The 22,757-nt window shown below is 48.8% G+C and overlaps 1 protein-coding gene across 15 annotated transcripts in view; it reads left to right on the plus strand.

Annotated features, from left to right (window-relative positions):
• Nucleotides 1-22,757, plus strand: part of HDAC7 (histone deacetylase 7) — a 259,341-nt gene that overhangs the window by 103,341 nt on the left and 133,243 nt on the right. For 8 of the 15 annotated variants that reach the window (XM_043533230.1, XM_043533221.1, XM_043533228.1 and 5 more), the window contains one exon: nucleotides 6,381-6,443. The exons of 2 other annotated variants lie outside the window; for them this stretch is intronic. In XM_043533230.1, the coding sequence (XP_043389165.1) occupies nucleotides 6,381-6,443 (63 nt within the window). Of the gene's footprint in view, nucleotides 1-5,710; nucleotides 6,444-22,757 lie in introns of those variants that run through there. 5 more of the 15 variants (XM_043533229.1, XM_043533225.1, XR_006286775.1 and 2 more) reach the window with 5 other exon arrangements.

Genomic DNA, 22,757 nt, shown 5'->3' on the forward strand with positions numbered 1-22,757 from the left:
ACACTTAGGGAAGAAAAACTAAATGCACAAATACAGAATGGGGGATAACTGGCTTGGCAGCCGCACTGCTGAGAAGGATCTGGGAGTTGTGGTGGATCCCAACCTCAACATGAGTCAACAATGAGATGCTGTTGCAAAAAAACAAATACAAATTTGGGTTGCATTAACAGAGGCATAGCATGTCCCTTCTCCAGCTCCTACATGGAGGCGTGGCCAGGCGGCTCTGCACGCTGCTCCGTCCACAGGCACCGCCCCTACAGCTCCCATTGGAGCACCGGAGGGGGCCATTGGAGCTGGGCCACTGGAGCGCGTAGGAGTCCGAGGGGGGCTTGGAGCGCATGGAGCGGCCACAACAATGTACCCCAGCTGGAGCCCCGGAGCCGGGCAAGGTCCAGACCCTGCTCCCCAGCTGGAGCTCGAGGGCCAGCTTAAAACAGCTAGCAGGTCGGATCTGGCCCGCGGGCCGTAGTTTGCCCACCCCTGTTTTAGATACAACAAATCCTGCATCTTGGCAAGGGATTAGACTAGATTACTCTTGTGGTCCCTTCTAACCCTATGGTTCTATGATTCTACATGGGGAACAAATATTTGATAATGGCCTCTTCAATCTAGTAGAGTAGGATATAACATGATCCAAAGGCTGGAAGTTGAAGCTAAACAAATTCAGACCGGAAATAAGGTACAAGTTTTTAACTGTGAGGGTAATTAACCATTGGAACAATTTACCAAGGTGTTATGGTACATTGTCCTTCATTGGCAAATTTGAAATCAGGCTTGGATGTTTTTCTAAAAGATCTGCTCTAGTTCAAACAGGAGTTAATTCAGGGAAGTCCTCTGGCCTGTGCTATGCTGGAGGTATAGGATAATAGATGATCACAATGGTCCCTTCTGGCCTTGAAATCCATAAATCTATGTATCTATGACCATTTTAAAAGCAGCTAATTTTTGAGGGGGAGCTGTATTTCAGGAATCTCAACTAAATTTCCCTAAGTTTGCACCACAGTATACCCCAGCTCCTGTGGTGGTGCACATCACTATTCAAGACAATTTCCCTATGCAGGTGGACTTTTAGAGCACTTTCAAACATTGGTTCTGGCGTGTCTCCACTTTGCCTGCGCTTTGGGCAAAGCTTCCCTGATGCCCGGCAGAAGCAATAATGTGCATGCCACACATTCTCAGAAAATCCACATTGTGCGGGAGTGGAAATCACAGTCTTTGGGTCCTGCTTAGATTCAAAGATTACTGCATGGTCCCCAGCTGCAACATGAATTGAGCTCCTCCTCAGGTAGTCACCACACAGCACTGTTCCCAGGCACACCAATCTCATGGCACATGTGCAAATCACTTTTATTGGTGCCCAGCCCTGAGAAGTGAGACAGACCCTCTAATCATTTTTTTAAGTATTGCTTCCCATACCTGGAACTAGGTGCCTGATGGTCACTGAGGTCAAATCTGATGGGTAAGGACACTGTGAGGCAGATCAAGGCCATAGTTTCAGCTAAAGATGTGTGCAATAAAGCATTAAAAGACTGTGTGAATAGAGTGACAGGTCCATTTTTCCAGGGTATCTCTGGAACCCCTTACTCAGATGACCCCAAATTTGGCACCAATAACTCAAAACCAATCCCCAATAAGGCATACCAGTTTTCAAGACACATGGAATATACGTGTGGATTTTAGAGCACTTTGAAACACTGGCTCTTAACATGACAGCTTGGGTCAAACCTTAACTTTGGAGACACTAACACTCTTGTATCATATGCGTCTGATCCTTTTATGCATGTATGCTAAGCTATTTTGACTCAATAAGATCATGTGTAAGTTCCACTTGTTAATTATATATTGTATAAAAAACTGTTTGCTCCAATTTTGTTGGATTTTAATTCCATTGTGTTTCCTTTACTCTGGTACCATTAGATATGGTAAAGAATAGCATTCAAATGGCCTCCTCTGGTCCAGGTCACTATTTTATGTAGCTGCTACTTTTCATGCTGCGTCTCCTCCTTTCTTTCCCCTTTCTGAGAGAGCTGGTGTGGTAACCTTGCGCAGAACCCTTAAAGACAGCTGTTCACGGCAGCCTGTGATCCCATGAATATCCTTTATTAACATTATTATATTTATAAACATAATAGACTTGGGAGCTTAATATACATAGTAATAGATGAGGTTGGCTGTGCTAATTGTATGGCTCCATCCTGCTTTGTGTCTCAGTCAGTAGCTTCCCTTGGTTTCCAAGCAGGGTGTATCAAATACCAATTATGTGACCATTTGAAAGGAAGTGTCACTGGTAACTGAGTCCCCAGGGCTGTATGCAGGAAATGGCAGCAATCTGACAATGGCAACCTCATCCTTTCAGTGTGTGTCTCTCTCTTCCCATCAAAGGGCCTAATCCTGCACCACTGAAGTCAGTGGGAATTCAGGGGTGCAGAATTGGAGTGAATGGCCTTAACAGAGAAGATGGAGCCTTGATGACTAAGTGTCTCTGCTGACTGAGGGCCCTGAGCACAAAGGCTCCTGGAAATGAACCATTGCTCCTCGCATCAGCTTCATAGGATTTTGGGTGAGGTCTCAACAGACAGACTTTTTTCTATGTATCATATCGCACCTGACATTTGAGCTGTCAGGTGGACTGTGGTGAATAGAGGAATGGGCAATGGATGAGTATCACTGAAATGCCACCAGCTTTAAAAAACTTCAGTAAAACTACAATTCACAGTTCTTGTCTTTAAACTCAGCCTGTAACTCAGGTCCCCATGCTGAACTCTCTCTAGAAAGCATATCATTGCACTGTTTTATTGTGAGCAGGGCAGCGCAGGGAGGCAGGTTGGGAAAGAAGGTAAAAAGCTGAAAAACATTGCTGCAACAGGCTGTTTTCTTAAGTTCCTGCATCTAACCAACCTTACCCTGAAATTTTCTTCACCCCCTTGGCTCTGGGATTTATGACAAGCTGTAATAACCTCAGACATGCAAGGACACGTGCACTCTGGTTAATAAGTTCCACATTACCGGTCGAAAAGAATGCTTCAGCCATGCACATGCTGGAAGTTTGTCAAACATCAGCAGGATGGACAACTGCATGTGCTAGTTTTAGGACTCAGTCCTTCTCCCATAGTAAATTCTCCACTGACTTCTCTGGGAGCAGGAACAGGATCACGATTGGATTTTTTTAAAAAGATCTGCTCTAATCACAATGGTTCCTTCTGACTTTAGAATTATGAATGAGGCCCCTGGTGAACAAAGTTGTTTGCTGCCCCATCCCTCCCATGGCATTTCTATCCTCTGTATTCATGCAGCAAGTACAGTATGGGCAGTGGCAGCAGAAACTTCCCCAGGGGGCAGGGTGCGATAGTGATAGCTCAGTGGTTTGGGCATTGGCCTGCTAAACTCAGGGTTGTTAGTTCAATCCTTGAGGGGGCCATTTAGGGATCTGGGGCAAAAATTGGCGATTAGTCTTGCTTTGAGCAGGGGGTTGGACTAGATGACCTCCTGAGGTCCCTTCCAACCCTGAGATTCTATGAATACCCCCAGCCAATATGGCTCAGCCCTGACTATGAGACATCTCTGTGGTTGAGAGCGGGGTCCTATCTTCATGCTCCCCTTCAGAACTTGGTCCCTCTATTCAGGCTGCCAATATATGAGCCAATTAGTGCCAACCATAATGGTGTTTTTCGTGCTGTGAACTCTGCTCCAAGGTGTGGACTAAGTCCCAGTCCCATGTCATACAGGGCATGGAACACCAGACCTTGTCTGTTTCATTATTTCCACTAAGAAAGAATTGCTATGTGCAAAAAGTGTCATGTGAGTGATTTTCTTAACTCCCCTCTGGGTAAGTGTAAGAAACAAGCCTGAGATGATGCAGACTATATGTCACTTTTCTGATGAGGGGAGTCATATTTCCGATGGCCAGTCAGAGTCTCTTTAGTGGTCACATATGTTTATTAATTCAATAAGTTTAAAATATATTACAACTGAAAACGGGGGAACCTCCAAACGTGGAGGTTTAGTTCAATAAGTGTCTGATTCTTCACATACAATGAGCCAAATGTCCTTTCAGTCACGTGACTTATTTTAGATTAAGGAAAACAACATCAGGAAAGAACAGTATGTGCATCTCCTTTGCTACAGATTGTGAATAAACTGTGGCTACTGACAAGCAGAGTTCCCAAGTGTAAAGGTGCAGAGTGCACAGGAAACAGCCATGGTAGTTTGAAGTGATACAGACCACAGAAGTCTTCTCATAATATGTTTGGCCTTCTGCAGGTTCAACATTATGGTGATAAATGTTAGAAAAAAATCCTAAAATAGTGTCTTTCAGCTTTTACTTCTGGAAGAAACCAGGATGGGCACAGAGGTAGCAAGATTGTGGAAGATATCAGAAATATTTGTCACCAGAAATGATTTTGAGTTAATTTCAGTTCATTTGATGTAATGCTTGGGATGTTTTCTTATTTTTTCCAGCACAGTTGGCCCATCCCTTGATACAGTCTGCCAACTCTGCCTTGGCCATACCTCCATCTCTGCTTGCCTGCATTGAAACACCCATCTCCAAAACTTCTCCTTGAGTTGCCCCTTTGTCTCCCTCCCCTTCTTTCAGCTCTATGCTGGCTCTTATACTCCCCCACTTTGTCCGTGCTTCTCCCTCTCCTTCAGATCCCTCCTGCAAAGCCTTTTAAGCATGATCACTGCAAAATCCATGCACCTCAGTGAGCATGGTGCATATGTGTGTGCATGTGCTGTAATGGCTGTGTCTGAGATAGTCTTTACAGCACAATGCCTGTCTCCTTAGGTTTCTGTTGCTGTAGATCACCAGTTGGCGCTCAGTAAATAATAATAGTTGAGAGAAGACACTGCAGGAGACCCTCTCACTGATGGGGAAGGAGAGACTTTGGGAACAGACAGTAGTGCCTTCTAATAGCTCTGCCCAGATTTCCCCAGCTCTTGCAGAGTGGCTCATTCTCTGCAGTGTATGGGAGACAGGTTACTAATCTGCCAGCTTGCTCTCTGGCTGTAGTGATTCAGTTCTGCAAGTCTCCAGAGTTCAAAAGTTGTGAGTTGGGCCTCCAAAATTTCAAAATAAACATGTTGGGTTATTTTATTTGCCTTCTCGAGGTTGAACCTTTAGGGGCTCGTGTTTTCAAGCTTCGCTTGTGCAGTCATGACCAATATAAAGTTACTTCTCACACACACACACATACACAAAGCAGCAGGGGACAGAGGCCAGGTAATCACCTAACTCCAGAAGCTGAGCTTTCAGAAAACACCAGCCACCCTGAGACTTGCCAGGCCTGGGAAGCACAGCTGCCTGCTCAGAGCTAGGTCCCGACCTCTGAGTGTCCCACTGGTCCCGTGGGACCCTGCGCAACCAGGAGCAGAGCACTACCTCAATCCTGCTGTTGGGAGGGGCTCAAACTGGTGCCCCCTAAATGATACTTAAGGGTGGCTGCCACTGGACGGGGGCCAGAGTCGGGGCTCATCTCTGGTGCCTTTCGCCGGGGCACCGGAATGATTCTGGATGTGCCCCGGCCGCGCTGGGTGAGCGCCCCTCCGCAGCCCGCTCCCCGGAGATCCTTGGGGGATGTTGCACCAGAGCCGCGCCTGCCTTGCACAACGTGGATGCGGAGTACGAGCTCTCCCACGCGGGCGGGGGCCACCTCGGCTCAGCCCCCTCCACGGAGCCAGTGCGAGCTGCGGCGAGGGGGCTGCTGCGAAGCGAGCCCCGAGCCCCGGCCGGGCAGGTGGGAAGCTGGCCCGGCCCGGTCCGGCCCGGCCCGAGCGTTCTCTGCGGATGCAGCTCGCTCGACTTCAATTGCAAACTTTCCTGGCTCGATTGCCATTGGCTGCGGCCCGGCCAATCACGAGCGCCCTTCGCAAACAATGCAACTTTTTTCCGTGCCCGGCTCGGAGCCCGGCTCCTGCGCTCAGGCTGTTTCGGGGCGAGCCCCTCCCCGAGCTGTTTCTGCGCCTGGCACGGGCTGGGGAGGCCGCCGCAGGTGTATCGGCCACGGAAAGCCCGGAGCGGAGCGGCCAGGCTGTCGCCGGGGCGCGGGGCTCGGAGCGCACGGGGATGGGCGGCGCGCAGCTTCTCGCTGGTTCCTGAGCGCTGCCGCGGGCCGCCTGAGCTGCGGGGCTGAGATCATGGCACCGAGGGAAGCCCCTTCGCCCTGCCCCTCCTCCAGCTGAAGGAGCAGCCGGCAGGAAGCAGCTGCCTGGATGCGAGAGCGGCCGAGCCCCGCTCTGACGCCCACTGCCTTGGCTGGAGATGGCTGAGTTGCCCCTCTGCCCCCGCTGACCCCCGGCCTGGGCTCCGGCAGCAGGCTCCATGCCAGGGCTACATCAGATGCTCAACACCATTTACGAGTCGGAATCTGTTTTCTCCCCAGATGGAATTAAAGGAGGAGAAGCGAGTGTGAGCTTGGCCCAAGGGAGCGGCGCCTCCAGCCAGAGTAAGTGATCCCCGCCTGTCCCTCGGGCCGGGCCGGGTGCAGAGAACCCTTGGGGCACTAGCACGGGTGGGAGCTCGCTGCGCCAGCAGAGCTTGGGGGGGGGGGGCTGCGCCCAGGCTTGGGATGCAGAGAAAAGGGAAATGAGAAAGGAGATTGAGCTATTTTTGCATCTCCCCACATGACTAGGCCCTGCGACATGCAATGGACTTAGTCAACCAGCCGCAGGGATTTCCTCTCCACGCCCCCTTTCCCCGCCCCGGCTTGAGAGGGAGGCCTTAAGCAGCTGAGCGGTGGGATTCCCTGGGTCCCATGTTCAGAGACGGGGCGGCTGTGTGTTCGTGGAAGTGGGGCAAGGTTTCTCTTCCCAAGAGCAGTCTGTCTGGTTGGGGTATGTACCCTGCCATGACTCTCAGGGCTGCTGGTGTAATGGAGAGAGCCCAGTGCCTTAGATGCACAGTAGGCAAGTGATGGTTCCCCCTAGGGAAGATGAGTCCTGCTTTGCCTGCACAGAGCAGGAGTTCTCGAAGCCAGGGCATCGGGAGGTCCCTTCACAGGTGGCTGTTGAGGGAGGCGCAGGCATCAAGTCTCTGCAAAGCAAAACATTGTAGGGTAATTTGAGGAATCCAGTCTAAGGCAAGCAGGATGTTTAACCCATCTGGAAATGAAGGAGCAGGTCTTGTGGAGATTAGTTAGCTCTGCGTATGTCCTCCAGAGCCCTAACATCATAGCCTGTGTCTTCCTCAGATGAAGTTGGTCAGTATCTGATGCAGGATACTGCAGAATCATCCAGTCCCATCCTGCATGATGCTAGTGTGAGTTTAAGTCTGGGGGTCTTGTTGTTCTGAGATACACAGTGTGCGGTGAGTGTCATGTCCACTCTCTGGTTCTGTTGTAGACTGTTGCACTGCCATCTTGGTGTCAGATAAGTGCTGGGGATTGTGTATGTGATGGCATCTCATGGTGTTTAAAACAAGACTCTTATGCCATTAACAGGAGGGTGGTGTTTGTACCCCTGGCAGGAAGCTGCATTGGACATAGATGTAAGGGAATGTCCAGGTTAAGGAGTATCCAAGTGAGCCCAGTGCATCTCTATCACCCTCCTGGATATGCTGGACCTAGAGAGTGGATAACGCCAAGGCTTGTTTATGCAGGACACTCAGGAAAGTTAAGACAAAGTAAGCTTGGAATCAAGAGTGGATGTTAAAGATCTGCTCTAGGAATTATTTTGGGGAAGTTCTATGGCCTGTGTTATCCAGGAGGTGAGACTAGAGATCACAATGGGCCCTTCTGCCCTTAGAATCTATGAACCTATAAGCTGTGATGTTAATGTGAATTAAACCGCTGCCTAATGCTGCAGTGAACTAAGGCCACTTCTGAATGAGAACATCCACATAGGAATTAATGTGTTTTAACTTCACAGCTTTAGTTAATTCATTTTAACTTTCCTGAGTGTCCCCATGTAGCCAAGCCCTAAGGCAGTTCACTAACTACACAAATATTGCCAACCCAAGTATTCAAAAACCATGACTAAGGGCCCCCCAAATCAAGAGTACCTTAAAAATCATTATTTTAAAAAATAATAAATTTGGGTCTCTTTATTAGCTGTCTGGGTTTTTTTTAGCCTCCAGGAATCATATTTTCAAGTGTTTCGACAACAACCATGAGGGCTAGAAACTTACACTTTTTTTTTTAAAATGAAAGCTGAGATTCTCATGTAATTATTTGACTGCCGGAGCTGGAGCTTTAAGGAAAAACATGAGCTCACAAAAGCTTATGCTCAAATAAATTTGTTAGTCTCTAAGGTGCCACAAGTCCTCCTTTTCTTCATGAGCTATCATGCGACTCACAATAAAATTGCAAGAGTTGGCCACACTGCAAAGTTGTATGTTACCTTCCTTGGATGCTTTGGCTGAGATGCCACTGTGATATTTTGTATAAAAAGAGACATGAGCAGTATACAGTACCTCAAAGCCTCCATAAATGGCCATTTGTAGCCATGTTTGAGTCTTGTTGAGGTACCAGGCTGGGCCCATATGGGTGTTCGGAGCTGACTAGTGGGCAATATTGGTGGTACCCTTAGCATAGGAGGTGTGTTTGGCTCTGTCTTGGGAACAGAAACGTCACTGTAGTGCCCTGGGCATCCAGACCTTGCTCTGCTTGACACTGTTGATGTTCCAGAAAAACTGAGCTTCCAGCACTTCCCACGTTAGCATGGCTTTCGTGTGTAGAAAGGGGGATTTGGATAGATTCTCTGTCCAGCCCTGTAACTAGGCTATATTCAGGGACTTCTACAGAAGTGGTGATGCTGTGCTATCTAGGCGAGGTTTGGCTCAGGTGTTTGTGTGCTGGGCAAGAATAGGGGCCACTTTATTTAGAGATCTAAATCTGCCCAGTGTGCTTGGAGCAGAGGAAGGAAGGGACTAGAGCTTGCCTGGGAATCAGTGTAATGTGTTACTGTTAAGAACTCTCACCTTAGCACATGCAGCATCTTCTCTGAGACCTGAAACCCCAATGACATGTGCTGAAGTCAGAGGCACTGGCTGCATGGGAAGGAAAGGGCATCATCCCAAGAGGGAGCAGTGCTTTTTTGGACCTCCCACCCAGTCACCAATCTGGGGATTTAGAAATATCTGAAATTAACGTCACTGCATGTGTGCCCTTCTCTGAGTTTGGGAGAACCAGAGACACTGCCGGCCCAAGCACCTGGGGGATGTGGCAGCACTGGGCAACTGAACATACTGTAGGTAGATTTCCTCTTGACTGTCCTACTGTATAAAGGGTGCAGTGACTGCCCTTCAGGTGTGCTTTCCCTCTAGTCCCAGCTGTGTACTTTATTTCTGGGCCTGGGCAGGGAAGGGTGGGGCTCAAGTTCTGTGGAGATAAAAATGTGATGCTTATGACCAGATGTGTGCAGAGCTCTTCGGCCTGGAAACCACAGGCTTTCTTGGAAGATTTCCAGTACTTCCTGATTTGGGCTGAGCCACTCCTGGGATTTCAGCATTTCCTATTCAGCTGCCTGATGTGAGTAGGAAGCAAGAGAGTGAAAACAAAACAGCAGTCAGATAGTTTGCATGTCAGAAAAAGTTTGGGGCTTTGGTTTGAATCTGAGGAAAGGGGTCAGGGCAGTTTAGATCTTATCAGCAGAGATTTCTGAGCTTGTTAATATCTCCTGTTGGTTAATATCTTACAAGCTTCAACTGTGTAAAAGGCACAAAGCCATTCCATGCAGCCACATATTCCTGGCTCTCTTATCCTGGGGTGGGGTGGGGTTGGGGGCCACGCATGTGCATGCGTGTGCACACTCTTTCCACTTGTTTCTTACACCAGCTTGTTGCATCTTGCCTGAATTTAGACTGGAAGCTCTCCAGGGCAGGGACTGTCTCTTACTGTGTGCTTGCACAGTGCCCAGCAGAGTGGAGTCCTGATCTGCTCTGGAGCCTTTCAGTGGTTCTAGAATACAGATACTACATAATAATATCCGAACTAGTATCCAGACCTAGACTTGGTCTGCACTACCAAATTATGTCAGTATAACTATGTCACTCAGGAGTCTGGAATTCAACACCCCTGAGTGACACAGTTATACTGACCTAACCCCAAGTGTAGACAGTGTTTTATGTCAGTGACATAGCTGATGCCTTTTGGGGAGGTGGAGTGCCTACGCTTGGTATGCTGCATAGATAGCATCTTCACTAAGCACTAAAGCAGCGCAGTTGCAATGCTGTAAGTGTAGATAAGCCTTTAGTAATGAGCCTTCTCTGCTCAGATGCGTTTGTGGGTCTGGATTTGCATTTTGCTTTTTGTGGAGACTGGGAATTCAGATCAGTTTTGTTGCTAGAGCAGAGGCCTCAGTGCTTGGATTTTTGGCTCTCAATTGTATGCTTACATTTCAGAAGACTTAAAATAAAACCCTAGATTTGAGTCTGATATGGGGAGCTTGGTCTTGTCTCTATCAAGGAGCTGAAGTTGTTCTAGTCAGAGCCATTTGGTGCTGGATGACTCGAGTCCGGTGCTTGTGGTAATGTCTGTGGGGATGTGAATGGCACTGCTAATCGCTTATTGGTTAGTTGGCATGAGTGAAAGCTGGTGTAATTTACACACATGGGGGTGGAGCACAAAGAGCGTCTCACAGGAGAATGTGATCACCATCCCCAAGAATTCACACATCATTAGTCAGGCTCCAAAAATCATGAGATTTTTTAAAATACTGGAGCCTTTGGGGTGCATGCTCTCAAGCTTTTTCCTCTAGGCAGGAGGGCTAGAAATACTTTTTTTTTTTTTTTTAAATGAAAGTTGAGATTCCCATGTAACACCCTGAATCCAGCATGGTGCTTTAGGAGGAACTCCATAACCCATGAATCTTATGAATAAAATCATCAGTTGGCAGCATTGCAGAGTGTGCAAGATAAAGCAGCTCCGTGCATCTTGTCAGTCTGGTTCCCTCCTGTCGGTTGCCTTCCCTGCTACACCCTCAGCCTCCCGCCACAGTGGAGTGTACATTCCATCAGCTTTCACTCACTCTGTCTCGTAACACACCACCATTTGTATCCCCTTTTTCTGCTCTGTGCAGGGGGAAGGGAATGTGTCTTCACTCTGATCCGGTGCAGATTGGGCCATGAGGTGAGACACGTTCAGCTTGGTGAGAGCTGGATTTTTGCCCAAACTCTGATGTGAGATGCTGTGCTGATGCTATCCCATTTCGGGGAGCAAGAGCCTGCTCTTGCAGTGGGGTCAGTCTTGGCCACTTAAGACTCTTGTCTCATTTCTAGCTCCTATGATTCCTTTCTGTGCTCCCCTACCTCCCTGATTCTCAGCATGCAGGGTCTGGAATTGTCCACTCCTCTTGTCCGAAGACTTGTTTTTCTGATCTGGTTTGTTACCCATTGCTCTTCCCAGCCTGGACAGGCTCCTCTGCCTCTGGCCATGTGGCTGGTCTCTGCTCTGAGCTCTGCCACCCCATCACTGTGTAGCGTTCAGTCCACCACCAGCCACTGGGGATAAGAAGGGGAGCCAGCCAGTGCAGAATGGGTAGGTGAGTCACTCCTGTGAGCAGTTGTGTTCAGAGCACTTCCCAGGGTCTGTGTTTCATTATCTTGCTGTACTCCCTGAAGTCCTGAGCCAAGATGCCTCTTTTCCTGTCACAGGCCTTGTTTGCTGTGTGCATATTAACCCCATCTTTGCTGTATTTCTCATGCAGTCGGTTACCATGGGAAAGTGAGCAAAAGCTGAACGAGAATTTCATGGCCTGGTTGAGTCTGAAAAGCCTCATCACAGCTGGGTGGCCCTGCCTCAGAATGTGCAGCTGCCTTTGACTGAAGAATCAAAAGGGTTCAAAGCCACTATGTTACATCCAGTTCTGCATTTTCAGCTTTCCTCACAATGGGTTTGACTGGCCTCCTGTAGGGAAGGAGCACAGGGCAGCTCACTGCCCGTCTCACTTATAGACCCACCCAAAACAATAAAGAGGATCCAGAAGCTAAGCTGTTGGCTGCCAGCTGTATATGGCACATCCACAGCATTAGAGTGTGAAAGCCTCTAAAACTACAGGACACACGGTAAAAGTGGTGGTTCCATCCTGGTGCTGCTCTTGAGCTGCCATGACAGTAGCTGTGGGGGCAGGGATATTCTATGACCTGAATGCTGTTGGAATGGGGTGGAAAATGAGCAACAGCAATGAAAAAGTGCTGGCTGAATTTACTGCTAATAGGTACGAGATCCAGTGGCAGCTGGGCCTGGAGTCTACTGAGTGCATCAGTTCTCTATGGCCTTCCTAGAGTGACAGTTTTTATGTGCGTTTTCTGGGGTAGTGAGGAGGGAAACCATCATGATGGTTCCTTGGGGACATACAGCCCTCAGAGGAAGTGTCAGGGACTCCAGCTGGGGGCAGTGTCTGTGAATGTCTCCTGTGACTCTAATACTTGGAGGAAAGAACTTTGCATTTTGTGTTTAACTACAAACTTCTTTTCTGTTCAACCAAGTGCAGAGAAATGGGGTTAGGAACCTGCTTATTTAATAGTTATATAGTGGTAGCACCTAGAGACTAGCCAGTTTAGGACCCATTGTGCTGCACACTGTATAAACCTATAGCAAACAATAATCCTTTCCTAGAAGAGCTTAAAGTGTAGGGCAGGTCTATGCTTAAAACGCTGCAGTGGGGTCGCTGTAGTTCTTCAGTGAAGATGCTATCTACACTGATGGGAGAGTTTCTTCCATTGGTATAGTTAATCCACTTTTCCACAAGGCTATGGAGTACCTGTGTCGATGGGAGAATTCTCTTGTCAGTTTAGTGCTGTTTACACCGGGGGTTAGGTCAATTTAATGAGTTGCTCGGGGGGTGGATTTTTCACCCTCCTGAGCGATGTAGTTATACTGACCTAATTTCCTAGTGTAGACCTGGCGTAAAAGACAAGACCTAGCAGGTGAGTGAGAAAAACAGTTCCTTCATGGGAATGCAGAGGCTGAAATGAGAGCCCAGGGAGGAGCGCAGAGTAGAGTCCCCTGGGGTAGGGGCTGGCTGCTGTGTCGCTGTTTCTGCCTTTAACTGGGAGCTCACACTGCTCTGGGGAATGGTCTCCCAGACTTCCCAGCAGTGCCTTATCCAGCAGTTGCTAACCCCACAATGAAGGTGCATTGGGAGCACTCGAGACTACTGTTTCCTAAGCAGGACACAACCTCTGAGGTTCAAGTTTAGCCATAACAAATGGAGCTGGTACGCTTGGGTGGCTCCCTGTTCCATTACTCATGTTATAAATAGTAGCTGGAACCCAGGTGGCAGGCTGTTAATTGGCCTTGGAAAATTCCTAAATGCATCTAGGAGAGTTGGTGCTGACCAAGAGCAAGTTAACCCTTGGCAGATTGGGTTTGGAGGCAGCATCTGCTCTGGCCTGTTCTGCTCTGGTGAGGCAGAAGTACCAGTAAATAAATCACTAAGAGGATGGAAGTGCAGTGCCATGTGTTCCAGTCGTGCTGCCCCTGCTGTGCACTGCCCTCACTGCCCTCTCACACCAAGCCACAGTCCTGCAGATTCTTTCTCCCCAAATTCTCCTCCCCATGAGTGTTGGGATCCAACACCAGATGCTCCTAAGCAGCGTTATCACTGGAGGGCCTGGCCTGGTGCTAGTTTTTTTTTCTTTTTTTCTTGTTAAGAACAATATCTTAAATGTTTAATCCTTTCTTTACAGGTTACCTAGACCACTTTCGATTAAGAAAACTGTAGAAAGTTAGTAACAGCCACAAGTTAACACCAAAAGGTGGCACTTGTCAATTTTCTATAGAGTCCTGCTTTGTGGTGTGTCTGAAATGCACTGCTCCGGATCTTCCAGCACACATTGCTGACATCAGTTGTCAGATTTTAGTCCACTGGTCCCTTTTCACCATATTTCTGTGTAAACTCTTCAACGTTCTTACAGAATTTTTTATGGTCCTTAAAGTATTCTTCAGCTAGGTCAGCCCGAAAGGGGTGCTCGGGCTGAGGGTCATTCACCAGTGCTATGAGGGACTGGATTACTTGGTCAGTTTTGGTTGCTGGCTTCCAGTTTTCAGCACTAATTACTGGCAGACAAACCTGCCCCTTTTAATCGATGATAGGGTGATAGATCTAGTTGTTAGAAGGCATGACTGATGCAACTGGACTATCAATGATGAAGCTTCACAACTTCTCCAGCTGGTTTCTGGTCTATCCTTAATCCCCGCTTGTTAAGGGGATTAGGGAGGCTGGGCACCATCATTTAGCCACAAGCACAATTATCTCTCTCTCCGTCCTTTGTCTGAAGTTTTTGGAAAATGTAGGGGACAGGAGAAAGGAGAGCAGTAGAATACGGACCCTGGACTTCAGAAAAACAGACTTTGACTCCCTCAGGGAACTGATGGGTAGGATCCCTTGGGGGAATAACATGAAGGGGAAAGGAGTCCAGGAGAGCTGGCTGTATTTCAAGGAATCCCTATTGAGGTTACAGGGACAAACCATCCCGATGTGTCGAAAGAATAGTAAATATGGCAGGCGACCAGCTTGGCTTAACGGTGAAATCCTTGCGGATCTTAAACATAAAAAAGAAGCTTGCAAGAAGTGGAAGATTGGACAAATGACCAGGGAAGAGTATAAAAATATTGCTCGGGCATGTAGGAATGAAATCAGGAGGGCCAAATCACACCTGGAGCTGCAGCTAGCAAGAGATGTTAAGAGTAACAAGAAGGGTTTCTTCAGGTATGTTGGCAACAAGAAGAAAGCCAAGGAAAGTGTGGGCCCCTTACTGAATGAGGGAGGCAACCTAGTGACAGAGGATGTGGAAAAAGCTAATGTACTCAATGCTTTTTTTGCCTCTGTCTTCACGAACAAGGTCAGCTCCCAGACTGCTGTGCTGGGCATCACAGCATGGGGAGTAGGTGGCCAGCCCTCTGTGGAGAAAGAAGTGCTTCGGGACTATTTAGAAAAGCTGGACGTGCACAAGTCCATGGGGCCGGATGCGTTGCATCCGAGAGTGCTAAAGGAATTGGCGGCTGTGATTGCAGAGCCATTGGCCATTATCTTTGAAAACTCGTGGCGAACAGGGGAAGTCCCGGATGACTGGAAAAAGGCTAATGTAGTGCCAATCTTTAAAAAAGGGAAGAAGGAGGATCCTGGGAACTACAGGCCAGTCAGCCTCACCTCAGTCCCTGGAAAAGTCATGGAGCAGGTCCTCAAGGAATCAGTCCTGAAGCACTTACACGAGAGGAAAGTGATCAGGAACAGTCACCATGGATTCACCAAGGGAAGGTCATGCCTGACTAATCTAATCGCCTTCTATGATGAGATTACTGGTTCTGTGGATGAAGGGAAAGCAGTGGATGTATTGTTTCTTGACTTTAGCAAAGCTTTTGACACGGTCTCCCACAGTATTCTTGTCAGCAAGTTAAAGAAATATGGGCTGGATGGGTAGAAAGTTCGCTAGATTGTAGGGCTCAACGGGTAGTGGTCAATGGCTCCATGTCTAGTTGGCAGCTGGTATCAAGTGGAGTGCCCCAAGGGTCGGTCCTGGGGCCGGTTTTGTTCAATATCTTCATAAATGATCTGGAGGATGGTGTGGATTGCACTCTCAGCAAATTTGCGGATGATACTAAACTAGGAGGAGTGGTAGATACGCTGGAGGGTAGGGATAGGATACAGAGGGACCTAGACAAATTGGAGGATTGGGCCAAAAGAAATCTGTTGAGGTTCAACAAGGACAAGTGCAGAGTCCTGCACTTAGGACGGAAGAATCCAATGCACCGCTACAGACTAGGGACCGAATGGCTAGGCAGCAGTTCTGCGGAAAAGGACCTAGGGGTGACAGTGGACGAGAAGCTGGATATGAGTCAGCAGTGTGCCCTTGTTGCCAAGAAGGCCAATGGCATTTTGGGATGTATAAGTAGGGGCATAGCGAGCAGATCGAGGGACGTGATCGTTCCCCTCTATTCGACATTGGTGAGGCCTCATCTGGAGTACTGTGTCCAGTTTTGGGCCCCACACTACAAGAAGGATGAGGATAAATTGGAGAGAGTCCAGCGAAGGGCAACAAAAATGATTAGGGGTCTGGAGCACATGACTTATGAGGAGAGGCTGAGGGAAGTAGGATTAATTAATCTGCAGAAGAGAAGAATGAGGGGGGATTTGATAGCTGCTTTCAGCTACCTGAAAGGTGGTTCCAAAGAGGATGGTTCTGGACTATTCTCAGTGGTAGAAGATGACAGGACAAGGAGTAATGGTCTCAAGTTGCAGTGGGGGAGGTTTAGGTTGGATATTAGGAAAAACTTTTTCACTAGGAGGGTGGTGAAACCCTGGAGTGCGTTACCTAGGGAGGTGGTAGAATCTCCTTCCTTAGAAGTTTTTAAGGTCAGGCTTGACAAAGCCCTGGCTGGGATGATTTAGTTGGGGCTTGGTCCTGCTTTGAGCAGGGGGTTGGACTAGATGACCTCCTGAGATCCCGTCCAACCCTGATGTTCTATGATTCTATGATTCTATGACTGTCTTGTCAACTAACTGTATCTCTCATGCTGCCTGTGGAGCATCTGGCACAGTGGGACACCGATCTCGGCTGGGGCCTCTAGATGCTACTGTAATGCAAATTCATATTAATAAAAGTGCTATCCAAGGGTCTCTTTTTCTTTTCCTGTATGTTGCTGTTATTATGGGTACCTCGGTAGTGTCTAGGGACATCCAGTGTTCTGGGTGCTGCACAGACATATACACTACAAAAGAGGTATGGCAATGATCTCACATGGTGCAGGATAAGAGCAAATCAGGCCCAGAGACTTTTGAAGGAGAGGGTGTAAATTCTAGGAGGAGATGAGGGAGCTGGGAAAGAAAGGGAGTGATTGAATGAATGGGTGGGGACAGGGAGGTCACTGAGTGGGCATCATGCAGTTGGAAGTCTGTGTTTACAGTGTTTTAGAAAGGGTATAAATATCCAGGAGCCTGATGCCTCTCATAAGAGTAACTCCTATTGGATGAAGTCATGGGAGCTGTACATACCTGGAGAGGGGGAGTTGGGCATTTGCACTGGTTTCCAGATTTCAAGAGATTTTGTTATTTACTTCGGCAGAGAAGGTGAAGCTTAACACGCCTCAGTATTTTGGGAGCACTGGGTTCCCAGCAGAAGCTGCTTTATTTGAGGAGCTAATGTGACGTGGCTTTTAGTTTTCAAGCTTTTAGCCATCCAGCACTCATTGGGTGTGGCTATTCAGCACCACTGATTTGCACTGGCACTTCACAAACATGGTCCTAGCCCTGAAGAGCTTACAGACTGTGACCCCTATCCTGGCAGAATCCCAGTGGATCAGGTTGAAAGATCAGAGTAGAATAATCTCCTCATCCTAGTGGTCGACGTGGAAATGAGTTCTTAGAATCAGTGCTGGGTGGTGTGTGGTGCTGAATCTTCCAGCTGTGAGGAACCCCTGGCTGGCTCTGCTCTGCTTTGCTGGGCTAGTCATCTTTCTCTCTCTCTGACTAGAAGGGAACTTGGATGTGGAGTATGTCCCCTAGTGGTGTTTCAAGGAGGGATATTTACACAGACCTGTCAACTAATTGGTTATTCCCAAGTGGTACCCCCATAATGACTGTTTCTGCGATTGGACCTTTCTTCTAGCTTTAATTGTCTTAAGCGGCCATTCAAAGGGACAATGAAAATAAGTTGCCTCATGGAGGGAGCTGTGGTAATGGATGTAGAGCAGGAGTACACACGATTGTTTGGAGAGGTCTCATGAGGCAGGAGGATGTTCAGTAAAGATAGACTCTTGGGCAGGTATCACCAGGGGTTCTACAGCAGGGCAGGTTGTGGATGCTGTAGTGCCCTGGAGTCTGGGCACATTGCATTGCCCTGTTTCTGTTTTGACATTTCCGCTCAGGAACTGTAAAGGCAGGAGCTCTGTCCATTGCCCCACAAACTGGACAGAGTCGATGCTAACTAGGGCCTAATGGGCTCCTTCTGAAGGTCTTGCAAGTCCTGAGCTGAGCAGAGTTTATTTTGGGTGAACCACAGTTGCATGGTGCAGTTCCTGCATTCTTCATGCTAGGGTGGAGCCAGTAAGAGGGCCAATCTTGGCTTGTAAAACTTGTCGTCAGATCGAGCTCTCTGCTGTGGCCTCTAGCTCTCCATGCAGGCTCCTTCTGCCTGAGGGAATGTTTGCTAAAACATCTGAGTTACAATTTAAAACAAAACAATCCGTCCTCTCCCCTTCTGTGGAGGGCACAGGTGAGTAGCTTGTTGTCCTTTAACCTGACTCCCAGCTCTAGCCTTCCCCTGAGAAGCCATGTTCCCCAGCTACTGCGGCCTCTCATCAAAGTCCATCCAAACCAAACAGGACCTAATTTTTGCCCAGCAGTGCTGTCCTTTGGGGTGCAGTCGGGTCAGGTCTGTAATTTTGTGTCTTAGTGAAGGGGACATTTCTCAATGAGCCACCAGTAGCTTTAGGAACTGGCTCAGTGACCAATCTGAGTAGTAGTGGATTATTTACTACTGGGCCCAGTTCTAGGTGATATGTCCACTCCAACCAACTCCTTTCCAAATTTTCTGGTTGCATATTATGTATAGGGTGAGATACTCATCCCTTTAACAACCATTGGCAAGGGAATTTCAGCTACATGCTGCTGCCATCATTCTCATGCAGTGCTCTCTGCTCCCTGATCCATCAAATTCCCTATTCCTGCCATCAGTGTGGAAGCTCCTCATATAGGGAGTGGGAGGGACAGACAGACCAAGCTGTCTGGATCAGGAACTCTTTTCTGTGTTCATACAGCATCTGGCACAGTGGGTCCCGATCCATGACAAGGGCTGCTAGCTGCTACTGTAATACAGATAATAAATAACTTAATCAGTTCTGTTTTTCTTCTGCCACTAAAGCCTGTTATTGGCAGGCTGTCTAGAATTATGTGCATGTGTGTGTAATTCCACATGGTTATGGAGTTATATCAGACGTGTCCACTCATGTGCTTAGTGCACACATGACAAAGGTGTGTGCAGGTGGCAGTGTCTGTGTACTTGTGTTTGTTATTCACTGCTTCTTTTAATACCTCAGGAAGTGAGTGAAATAAAGAGAGATCCAGTCTTGGTATGGACTTTCAGTTCCTAGGTGTTGGGAATGTCATAGGAAAACCAGAGACCATGTTATTTCAGGCTACCTGAGGCAAAGAACCCTTAAAATCTTAGACACAAGTGTGAATCCCAAGATAGTTGGGTTTATTTGGGGTGCTGCTGGAGTCTGGGCAGTGCACCCCACAGCCCTGATCAAGTCTGTGAAAGGGCCCACTGAAGCCAATGATGAGAGTTAAGCACATGCTTAACTTAGGGTGACCATCTTTTCAAAATGCAAAAACGGGACACGTGCAGGAGCCCCGTCCTCTCTCTGGCCCCCTGCCCCTCCTCTTCCCCTGAGTCCTTGGCCCCTGCTTCTTGTCTTCCCCACAAGGCCCTGCCCCCTGACCTGGCCGGAAGCTGGAGCCGGGCCATGGTAAGAGCTGCCCAGGGAAGCCGGGCCATTGTGGGGAACCCCAGACCCTCCCCCTCTGGCGGGGGGCTGGGGTGCCCAAGAGCAGCCCCTGATCTGTGTCCCTGCCCCCAGGCACGCCACCCAGGGATTAGGGTCTTATGGTGTTGGGGGGGTTAATGCCCACCTCAGCCTCCCCCACCACTGGGAAGCAGCTGGCACCACCCCAAGCCTTGGGTAGGCACCGCAGGGAATTCGGGACGAATGTTCCTGGGGTCATTCAGCCGGGGACCGGGACTTGAAATGTACATTTTGAGACTGTCCCGCCCAATTTGCTAGGGTGGTCACTCTGGCTTAAGCACTCTGGTGGATGGGAGCTGAAGTGGTGGCTTGTGGGCAGAATAACTGAGGGGAGGCCAGGACTGTGGCTAGCAGGTAGATCCCCACACCCCCAAACTGGAAACAGTTTTTATTTGCTTATGTGCTCTCCCCTGTGTCTGAGCTCCCCAAAACATCAACCATATGCAGTGTGGGGTTCACTCCCCCCAGTATCTCTCTGCTATAAGTCTCAGCTCTGCTCACCTCCTGCAATGAGCAGTCAGTGCTGCCTCCCTCCCCAGCTCACAGGCCTCCCTGCTCCCCCACCCCTCACCTTTCTCACTCCCAGGGTGCCTCTTTCCTCCACGGTCACAACCCCTGCCCTGCGGCCTCCTGGCAACCTCAGGTTGGCCAGCCCCTCCCCCTCTGCCTGGACTCCCCCTGGGGCTGGGGTGGGGTTTGGTGCTGGTGCTGCCCCTGCACTTGCACCTTTGGTTCTGGAAAGGCAGTCGGGAGCTCCCAGCTAGCTCTGCCCTTTTCGGGGGAAAGAGTCCTCTGAGGGGCTAGAGGCTGCCAGCCCAACATGTCCTTAGCTGTCCCTCCCAAGACTTCACTGTGGGGCTGCTGCACCGAATGCGCTATGGACCTGACTTTCTCTGAGCTGGGGAACAAAGAGCTTGCTGGCAGGAGGCTAATGCTGTGGGCTTGTCCTGCTGCAGCCAGCTTCTTGTAGTTAAAGATTCTGTTAGAGTAAATGCCTGTATGATCCCTCTCTCCCTCTGTCCAGATAGGGGCCCCCTTCCCCCACACCCATGTGATATTCTTCCTCTCTTTCCTCCCCCCATGCTTCCCTCCCACCCCATCTTTGTGAATTTTCTCTTCTCTTCTCTTCCTCCCTCCCTTCCTCTTTGGAGGAATATCCCTCATTTCCTTACACGGGACAGCAGGAGCCCAAGTCTGCAGGCTCAGTGGTGGCAGGGAGGCTGGGGTGCTGGGGCAGAGCAGGGTGACTGAAGAGTGGCTACTTGACAGCTGGCGGCTCAGTGGCTTCTGCCCAGAGCCAGAAAGGCTGTGGGTTGGGTCCCTTTCCCTGCCCCGGCCCCCACCCATTCCCCCCTTCACCTCCTGCTGCTTTTGTCCATTGTGCTGTGGGAGAAAAGGGTTTGCTAGAAGGGTGCTGTGTGTGTCTAATGCAGTAATGGAGAGTCTCTCGTTGGTGGGACTTATCCCCTGTGCCCTTCACTGATTGCTCCTGTGCCTGGAATCCAGTGCTGGATCTTTCCCTGAAATCAACCAGGGTCAGGCCTGGTCTACACTTAACATTTAGGTCGACATAGCTATGGCACTCAGGGGTGTGAAAAATCCTGGCGTGTCCAGGTGTAGACACAGCTAGGTAGATGGAAGAATGCTTTTGTTGACCTAGCTACCATTGCTTGGGAAGGTGTTGTTTCTGCAGTGATGGAAAATCTTCCATCACTGTAGGTTGTGTCTAGGCTGGGCGGTTATGTTGGCATAGCTACAGCACTGTAGCTGTGCTGGTTTCGTTCCTGTAGTGCAGATGTGGCCTCAGATCCAGGCCCATGGTTCCCTCCTATAGGAAGGACTGGTCCTACAGTGACAGGCTGTCACAGCGCGTCCCAAACCCAGTCCCTGCAATGCTTCTGTGTCAAAGAAGCACACACAATGGCAACAGCTCCACCTAAGTGCCTAAGCCTATCCATGACTTTTAGTGAGGTTACAGATGTGTCACATACAGCTTCCTCCTTATGTCCTGTTATGTCATTCTGTCCCACCAGCCAAATGTGCCTGAAATAGCTGCCAATCCTGGCAGGTTTTGTTTCATAGACTGCTTCTATTCTTAGCTCACTGGTTAGTTGAGCAAGCCACGTTGCCCAATAGTCATGCATTCAAGACTGTAGGGAGAAAAGATAGTGAATTATGCCCCATACAAAATTTTTGCTTAAATTTCATAGCAACTCTAAATTGAAATACGTGCATATTCCTACCCAGCAATCTCAAACTTGCAAACATTGTGCTCCTACAGCTAGGGAGCCGCAAACACACAAGTGTGAAATAAGAGCCCTGGAGGTTGGCGTGTAGCCTCAGCCAGACACAGATAAAAATGACCCAAGAGGATATGACACTCTTTGCTGAATGGTCTGTCACTTCTGAGCCAGCTTCTGCTATCAGATGTGGTCGTGCTGCTGGATCGACTGGATGTATGCATGGCATGATGCGAGCCATAATGGATGTAGGGGATGAAAGACAGGTTCCCAGTAGTGGGACCAGGTGCATGTTATTCAGTGTAGGATTTTGCAGCAAGGCTCAGGATATTTGCCTCGCTAGTGCTATCTGTCACTTACTGGAAGTTTATTCCTGGATGGTTAGCATTTGTGACTTCCCTTCTCTGGCATGGCAGAATCATAGAATATCAGGGTTGGAAGGGACCTCAGGAGGTCATCTAGTCCAACCCCCTGCTCAAAGCATGACCAATCCCCAACTAAATCATCCCAGCCAGGGCTTTGTCAAGCCTGACCTTAAAAACTTCTAAGGAAGGAGATTCTACCACCTCCCTAGATAACACATTCCAGTGCTTCACCACCCTCCTAGTGAAAAAGTTTTTCCTAATATCCAACCTAAACCTCCCCCACTGCAACTAGAGACTATTACTCCTTGTTCTGTCATCTGCTACCACTGAGAACAGTCCAGATCTATCCTCTTTGGAACCCCCTTTCAGGTAGTTGAAAGCAGCTATCAAATCCCCCCTCATTCTTCTCTTCCGCAGACTAAACAATCCCAGTTCCCTCAGCCTCTCCTTATAAGTCATGTGTTCCAGTCCCCTAATCATTTTTGTTGCCCTCCTCTGGACTCTTTCCAGTCTTTCCACATCCTTCTTGTAGTGTGGGGCCCAAAACTGGACACAGTACTCCAGATGAGGCCTCACCAATGTTGAATAGAGGGGAACGATCACATCCCTCGATCTGCTGGCAATGTCCCTACTTATACAGCCCAAAATGCCATTAGCCTTCTTGGCAACAAGGGCACACTGTTGACTCATAT

The sequence above is a fragment of the Chelonia mydas genome, chromosome 20 (assembly GCF_015237465.2).
Source record: "Chelonia mydas isolate rCheMyd1 chromosome 20, rCheMyd1.pri.v2, whole genome shotgun sequence".
Taxonomy (NCBI): Eukaryota; Metazoa; Chordata; order Testudines; family Cheloniidae; genus Chelonia; species Chelonia mydas.